This window comes from Astatotilapia calliptera, chromosome 3 (genome assembly GCF_964374335.1).
Source record: "Astatotilapia calliptera chromosome 3, fAstCal68.1, whole genome shotgun sequence".
In the NCBI taxonomy this organism is placed as follows: Eukaryota; Metazoa; Chordata; class Actinopteri; order Cichliformes; family Cichlidae; genus Astatotilapia; species Astatotilapia calliptera.
Window position 1 is genome coordinate 81,666,103 of NC_137424.1, and position 8,424 is coordinate 81,674,526.

An 8,424-nucleotide genomic window follows, 5' to 3' on the forward strand; every position below is an offset into this window, starting at 1 on the left:
TTTGATAACTCCAAACTACAGGAGGTCAGAGGTCGTTAGAAGCTCCCTGGCTGTGCAGAGGCAGGAGGCGAGCTGTGGGAAACCCTTTGACGGCTGATGAGGAATTGTAAATGCTTTTTGTTGGAAGACGGCAGCTCGTGAAAGGCAGATGTGCAATGCTTTTGTGCTGCACGACCATCGTTGAACATCTATAATCCAGTTTTAAGATCCCTTTTTGTCAGGTGTGACTGCACTTAAAGAGGCCTGGAGGCCTTTTCAGAGGCGTCTCTCTTCGTGCATGAGAGACAAAGGTGCCACCCTGTCTGCTGGTTTTGTTATCTTCACACCTCGGTTCATATGATTAGGTAGAGGATGATTAGGGGTCCATGACCCTGTTGGGGACTCTCCCATATGGCTAAATGTGGGACTCTCCATCAGCAGCTCCTTACACTATGCTGAGCTGGATGACTGAGAACCGACATACTTCCAGGTGAATGTAACGCTACGGAGAAACTACAGCGAGAGTAAACCTGCTAACTTTGGTGTTTTTTCAAGTATCGGGTAATTTTATATGTGACTTTTTCTATCAGGTGAACAAACTGTGCATGCATATTCACGCTAAAGATAAATGCAGAGAAAGCGCAGAGTCTCTGCTTTCAGAAACAATTGGATTAGGTTCAATTGAGCGAACGGTTCAAACGTTACAGTGATTTAAAAACGTTGCAAAAACCTGTTGGATTGTGAGTTTCAGGCATTAAATGCAATTCTACATCCGGACACTAGAGGGCGCAGAGCGCGATGGTGGTACCGAGCAGTGTTTTGGGGCGCAGAAGAAGAATTTCACAGAAAGAACTTCCTGTTGTGAAGCTAACGCCAGCACAGCATGTGTGTCGTTTGTGTTCACGGTTTACAGAAGATTATTGTGTTTTCGTCTACTTGTTACCCAGGCTGACAGCAGCTTCACTGCCTCAGGTTAGTAAACATTACAATGAATGTGCACGGCGCACCTCACAGTACAGGCTGTTGTTCGGTCATTCGCACATCAGGATGCGGGTCATTGTGTGTACACTGTGGCTTTAGGCTGCAGGTTGATGGATGCTAATGCTAGCTGACTTGGCTAATGCAGAATACAGTGGAGCCCCGACTTACGAAAAGTTCAAGTTACGAAGGCACTGAACGGCAATACTTCTGCCCGTGTTACGGCAAAATGCCCGCGTAACGAAATCCGCTGGCTCTGATTGGCTGAGCCTTCAATGCCCACAATGCCTTCCGAATCATGTGACAACCCCTTGGCTTCCGTACTTGCGCTTCGCTGTTCCACTTGAACCACGCAGCTAGCAAAATGAAGCGTAAAGTACTGTCGATGAAAACAAAGAGAGAAATTATTGATAAATATGAGCGAGGTGGGAAACTTAGTGCTATTGCACGCGAGTATGGCCGAAATCCTTCGACCATAGGAACAATTCTAAAACAAAAAGAAGTCATCAAAGCAGGTAAACCTTCAAAGGGCACCACCATCATGTCCAAAAGGAGGACCCCCATACACGACGAGATGGAAAGGCTTCTCCTTGTTTGGATTAAAGACAAGGGAGAGACTGGCAATACCCCCACAGAGACTGTCATTTGCGTCCTCAATTTATAATGATTTAGTAAGTAAGGCAGCTTCCGATGAGCAGCCAACGGCATCGACGTCCTCGCAGGAGGCACCGCTAACCTCCCCAGAGTTCAGGGCATCGCATGGGTGGTTTTATCGGTTCAAGAAGAGGACTGGCAACCACTCCGTTGTGCGTCACGGCGAGGCAGCAAGTTCCAATCACAAGGCTGCCGAAGAATTTGTTAAAAAATTTGAGGAACTTATAAATCAAGAAGGCTACATCCCCCAGCAGGTATTCAACTGTGACGAGACTGGCCTCTTCTGGAAAAAGATGCCGCGGCGTACGTACATCACCGCGGAGGAAATAAAGATGCCAGGCCACAAGCCCATGAAGGCCCGTCTCACCCTCGCCCTGTGTGCTAATGCCAGTGGGACTGTAAGGTCAAGCCACTCCTAGTGTACCACTCAGAAAATCCGCGTGCCTTCAAGAAACACAAAAACTTTAAAGGAGAGGCTCGAGGTTATGTGGAGGTCCAACCCCAAGGCCTGGGTGACCCGACAGTTCTTTGTCGAATGGGTCAACTTGGTTTTTGGCCCTGCTGTCAAGAAGTTCCTCGAGGAGAACGAGCTCCCCATGAAGTGCCTGCTGATCATCGATAATGCCCCCGCCCACCCCTCTGGCCTCGAGGACGATATCCTGGAGGAGTTCTCGTTCATCAAGGTTCTCTTCCTCCCTCCCAACACGACCCCTCTCCTCCAGCCCATGGACCAGCAAGTGACCTCTAATTTAAAGAGACTGTACACGAAACACATGTTCAAACGGTGTTCGGACATAACAGAGAGTACGCAGCTCAGCCTCAGGGAGTTTTGGAAATATCATTTCGACATCGTTGCATGCCTCAAGTTGATTTCTTTGGCATGGCGGGAGGTGAGTCGTCGAATGCTAAATTCTGCTTGGAGGAAGCTGTGGCCTGATGCTGTTGCCCCTCGAGATTTTGAAGGCTTTGAGGGGGAACCTCAACCTGAAGTCAAGGTTGAGGAGATCGTAAATCTCGGCACCGCCCTGGGACTGCAGGTTGACGAGGAGGATATAAACGACCTTGTGCATGAACATCGAGAGGAGCTGTCAACGGCAGAGCTGCAAGAGTTGGAGGCGATGCTGCACTCATCAGTACAGCAACAATTCAGCGAGGAGGAGGAGGCCGTCATACCATCGGCCGATATCAAGGACAATCACCCTGAAAAGAACTTTACCGCTCATGCTATAGAGCATTTTGTTGACATCTCCCACTTCAGATCCATTTTGAAAAGTAGACAGAGACAGACGTCGTTGGATAGATTTTTCACAAAGAGGCCAGCAACAAGTCAACCTTCAGGTGAAAGTGTGCCTACATGCAGCATATGTATGCATGCATACAGCTGACACATATATACACTTATTCCTCTAATTTTGAGTTATTGGTAATGTTTTTACCCAAATGCGATACTTCTTAAAATACAAGCAGACATTACAAAGAAAGCTGAAGTGTTACTAATTGTGTAAAAATGTCTGAATTGTTTTTTGTTGCCTTTCTTTTTTACTTGTAGTGTTTTAGATGTCAGGGCTGTTGGTGGATTAAAACTTTTTGTTAATAAAAATAATGTTCTCTCTGGTCTTTAATGTGCACTTCAGTGTCTGTTGCACTACCTCCTGATGTTTAAAGCCTGATTAATCTTTGAATTAAAAAATCAACAACTTTACACCTTAATGTTATGCCAGTTTCCCCCGTGGTGGTGCTGTATGTATGCATGCATACGTATGCTTTCTTCAGCCTCCACCACCTCCGCCACCAAGAACTCCGTCTCCAGCCAGCATCTAAGCACTCAAAAGGCGCGATGGCTGCTTCGATTTACGAAAAACCGTCGGGAAAAGATTAATTTCGTAAGTCGGGGTTCCACTGCAGTGTGTTGCTGTGACATTTGTGAGGTTCCCTCAGACACACTCCGCCAGTCTTGTTGCTGTTAACAACAAAATATTAAAAAATCCACCATCTGTTCCACCGTCAGTTAATCTGGAACACCGGGTGATTTAACGCTACTCCGTGTTCATACTTGGAAGTATTAGCATGTTATTGACTTGGATACTATATTGTTTTAAGCCTTTGTGAATGTTTGTTCATTTTAAAGTGAAAATGCCATCTGCTTTTGGCACAAAACTATCGAATTTGCAGCTTCAGTTAGGTGGGATGGTTTGTCAGACATCACCGTAACATCATCCTACGGTAGGACCGTTTGTCAAACAGTGGTTACATGATGTCTGGAGACTTTCTGGTTCAGTTTTGTTTGTTTAGCAACTTCTGCTCATTTACGTAACTGCTGTTTTAGTCATGGCTTGTTTTCTTTGCGTTTGCTGGTTGTAGAAATGGTTTCTATGAAGCGTTTCTTTTAGCTGAACGAACTGCTCGTGTGCGTGCATGTTTTATACATGTGCTAAAGTTAAATGTCTTTGTGCAGAACATTGTGTGCTTTGGAGAAACAGCAGAGGATCAACAAAGGTTCAGTTTTAAAGTAGGTACTGCTCTGTGTCCAGTGTAGCGACATAGCTAGCTTTGCATCATACCGAGACACGCTACTGGTGCTATAAAGTGATGTGCAGAGTTTGTCTCTCTCTTTGTATTTGCAGTCCAAACAACATGGAGAAAAACATTGTGTACTGCCTGCTGTGCAACAAGCCCCAGCTGTTCATTTGGAATCACCTGAGCGGAGTGTGCCTGAAAGACGGCACAGCACAGGAGAGGGAGCAAGAAGCTTCCAGAGCTAAAGCCTCCCAGAAGCTGTTTTCCAGGGAAGGTCGACTCTGGAGCTTCTCGGAGCTGCAGGAGTTTTGCAAGGACGCAACATCTTGCACCAAACTCTGCAGTCGCCTTCAGAGTCGTGGCTTTATCATCACAGACACTCCCCAAACCTTCCCAACACAGAGGTCTGATGAGCTTGTTGCCACTCTGGCTCACACATACTGCAGGACACATACGCACTTTCAACACTGTCTTACTGTCACCTTTGCAACAGCTTTGATAAGAAGGAAATCCTCGCCGTGGCCAAAAGGGACATCGAGTATTTCCACCAAAAGCTTGCAGGCGGTGATTGCATCCCCAGCGTTGCCATGACAACGTTCAGGCAGTACTGCGAGGCCATCCTGATGTTACAGCACGGACTGACAGCAGGTGCTGTTCAGGAACTTTCTGTAAGCGCCGCCAACAAAAACAGTAAATTATAAGTGATAGTTGATGGAAGTCACCCTGAGCTCCAACACTTTGTCCCACACCCACAGGTGCAGGACTGGATGGAGCGAAGGGCAAGCTTGAGGATGACCATCCAGGAAGAAGAAGTAAGTCCTTTGTTCTCAGCAGCGACTCTCTTCCTGCTCTGTGTGGACCCTGGGAGGTGATTTATAGTTGTCATTGATGGCTCTTGTCTCTGCAGCTGTTGGAGTGCTACTTTAAGAACATCCGCCCAGTGTGCTTACAAAACCAAAGAGTTGGCAGTGACGACGGGGGCAGGTTCTTCCTGGGAGAAGGTGGGGTCCCTCTGACCAACCCAACAGGAGATGTACAGCGCCTGAGGGCCAGGTGAGTGCTGCACACCACTGGATCCATACTGGCAAAACTTTGCCAGTGTGGTCATAGCACTCAGACACATGTGTTGCTGCGTTTGTTGGTGGATGTAGAACTGCTTCACCTTTCTAATTTGGTTAGATACCTGCGCAGCGACACTGAGGATCCTGCGGCTGGGTCAGCATCACACTCAGCAGGAGTAGAAACCTCGGGACAGGCCAGGTATGCTTTTTGTTTTTATGTTACCCACTAGCACAAGAAAACCTGCGTTACAAGTTTCCACATACAAACTATTGGTGGGTTTCTCTCTCATTCTGTGTAGGTCCATTTCCACAAAGCGCCTACCACTCAGGGAATGGGATGCCTTCCAGCAGACCTTCCCAGTAACCCTAAATGGAGAGCCACCTTCAAAACGCCGGTGTGTACAGGCTGGTTTTCCACACTACCGAGCCCACTACAAAAGGTGGAGGGAGCTTCAGCTTAAGCAGAGAGTTCAGCACATCCTCGGTAAGCCCGTCATGCTAATGGACGCTCTGCCTCCATTATTTACAGCTCTAATATATACACATAGCTCAGCAATACTTCACATCACAGAGGTTCAAATATATATGATTGACTCAGATGGTTGATTTGCAGTATTCCTCACGCCTCGCTCTGGGACAGGGTGTGCCAGAAGAGGCAACGCCCCTCAGCGTGCAAGAGTACAGACGGCATTAGATAAGGAGACCTGGAGCACCAACAAGCCCACTGTTGATGCCGTCCTACGGGCCTGGGTTGCTCCACAGCCCAGGATCCAGGACAGCCCGTCCCTCATGTCCTCGATTTCAGAGCAGAAATGGAAGGGCCTGGCTTTGAAGGACTTCGGGGGGGAAAAGGGCAAAGGTAAATGCACCTATCGTTTGGACCACACCCTCGTTTGACAGCAAGTCAACATTTCTAAAGAGCTTATGATGACTTCCTGTTGCTCACAGGTGTCATCGCCCTGATGCCCTTCAACAAAGGAGACGTCGTCTGCGACTACCACGGGACGTGCATCACCAAAGCTGCAGGGAATCAGAGGCGGCAGTCAGGGTCTCTCTTCTTCTACAGGGACGAGTGCCACAGGGCTGATGCCACTGCGTCCCCCTGTGCCTGCCACCTGCACAAGGACTCCTATAGAAGGCACATGAACCATTGCCAAAGGAATCCAAACGTGAAGCCACAAAGGTTCACCATGAACTTCCCTGCTGGTCCTCGGGAGAGTGTGCTGTTCATCGCCCTGAGGGACATCGCGGTTGGAGAGGAGCTCCTGTGGGACTATGGAGTCTAGAGATGGCACCGTGTTTTATGTCCCATATCCTACATTTGGATTTCTGCCCACACCGACATGACTCCAATAGAGTATTTTATAATCAATAAAACTGTTTTTAATATATTGCTGCGTTTTGTATAAGTTCAAACTCAAACTAAAGCTGTTCTGTTATATATCTTTCTCAGAGGTGAAATGCCGGTTGACTCGGTCCATCACTGATGGAGTCTCCCATAAATCCTTTGGCTGGACATTTGACTTGTCTTTATTTTTCCTTTGTTTGATGCTTTGCTTGGCTTTTGTTGTGTCTGACCTTTTCTGATTAAAAGGAAATTGAGCTCACAGGACACCATGTTGCCTCAGCTGATGCAGTCCTCTTTGCAATAATGTTTATTTCCAAAGGAATTTCTAGAAATTCAGAACAGTAAAATTCACAGAATGAATTAGAAGATAACTCTGATGTAGTTAAACTAAAATCCTCTGTGGGGGTTAGTATATAAACTCTTAACACCTAGTTAGCATGAATAAGTGTTGAATGATCAACTCCAGACAGATTTGGTATTCAACACTAAGTCAGAGTTAACGTTCCAACTCTCCAATAAGAGTTAAATTAACTTATAAAGAGACTTTAAAAGAGCTGAAATCAAATCTGACAGTCTTCATTTGGACATGTTGGATTTGCTGTGTGGTAAGGCACCTGGGCCAGATGGCTTTCTGACTTTACAAAACCTTCCCAGAAGAAAGAATAATTCCACTTTTTAACATGTATGTAGAAGCATATCACACGGAGGCTCTCCACCCACTGTGAGACAGGCAGTGAGTACTGAGAAACCTGCTAAACCTGCAGAACACTCATCATTTAGAGTCTGACGGGGGTTGACACTAAAATACTTTAAATGTTTAGCATGAAGATCAGAGTCTTGGATCCCACATTTGATTCACTTTGTACCAAAGCATCAAGGGTTTCACAATATAAGAAGGGTTCTCATATAATTCATGAGAGATGTGATGCTAACGATGCAGCTTTATTATCACTGGACGCTCGTCAGGCCTCGGACAGAATAGACTGGTCAGATTTATTTAACCTTCTCCCAAGATATGGATTTGGAAATCATTTTCTCAGATGGGTTCAACTTAACCCGTCACATTGGAGTGTTCCACTCATCAGGGGTGCCCGTTATCTCCAATGCTATTCATTCTGACTATGGAAGCTCTGGTGATGACACTTAGAATGAGAGCTGTACTATTTGGTTTCCAGTTAGGAGATCGAGAGCAGAGATTGGCCCTAGGCCCTAGACTGGCTGTCTGTTAGCCAAGTTGCAAAATTAATGCTACAAATGGAGCTATTTAGACGATTTTCTGGCTATAAATGATTCAAAATCCTCCTCCGTCCTATTCCTGAACAAGGATGAAAGGTTATGCAGAGTTTTTATATTGAGTCACGTCCTCTGCCTCCTCCAAAAGAATCCTTTCAGAAGTTAAATGATATCTTTAATTGGTTAATTTGGAATAACAAAGGTCCTAGATGAAGACTTGGCTTGTTGTACCTGCCATATGAAAGAGGGGGTTACAATTCTCTGATCTTAAACTGTATCACTGGTCTGCACAGGTGCGCTCAGCCACGCTCTATTTTTCCACTGAGACACCTGCAGCCTGGATAAAAAGTGAACAAAAAACAGTGACAAACCTTCAGTTTGATCTGCATCTATGCTCTGCAAGCTCAAAAAATAAAAAAATAAAATTATATATATATATATATATATATATATATATATATATATATATATATATATATATATATATATAATTTTATTTTATTTTAAAGTTTCCACTTGACAGAAATGTGTTTTTGTTGGAGATTCCCGAGGTTCGCACAGTGTCATCCTCCTGAAAAGGAAACACCTTGTGGCGTCAGGTGAGCTGCATAAGGTGCTGTCAGTCACATGACCCTGAGCCTCAGCAGGAAGTCT

General features: G+C 45.7%; 1 protein-coding gene across 3 annotated transcripts; it reads left to right on the forward strand.

Moving 5' to 3' along the window:
• Nucleotides 1-776: 776 nt before the first annotated feature.
• Nucleotides 777-6,801, forward strand: LOC113009859 (uncharacterized). 3 transcript variants are annotated; one of them, XM_080299479.1, is made up of 10 exons: nt 777-951; nt 4,067-4,120; nt 4,209-4,532; nt 4,622-4,796; nt 4,884-4,940; nt 5,036-5,181; nt 5,308-5,388; nt 5,489-5,673; nt 5,803-6,048; nt 6,138-6,801. In XM_080299479.1, the coding sequence occupies exons 3-10, from the start codon at nt 4,246-4,248 to the stop codon at nt 6,473-6,475; spliced, it is 1,515 nt and encodes a 504-aa protein (XP_080155605.1). In that variant the 5' UTR covers nt 777-951; nt 4,067-4,120; nt 4,209-4,245; the 3' UTR covers nt 6,476-6,801. The 3 variants fall into 3 exon arrangements, with proteins under 3 accessions (XP_080155605.1, XP_026004215.2, XP_026004219.2); XM_026148430.2 differs by having other exon boundaries at nt 778-951; nt 4,236-4,532; XM_026148434.2 differs by lacking the exon at nt 4,067-4,120 and having other exon boundaries at nt 778-951; nt 4,236-4,532.
• The last annotated feature ends 1,623 nt before the right edge of the window (nt 6,802-8,424 follow it).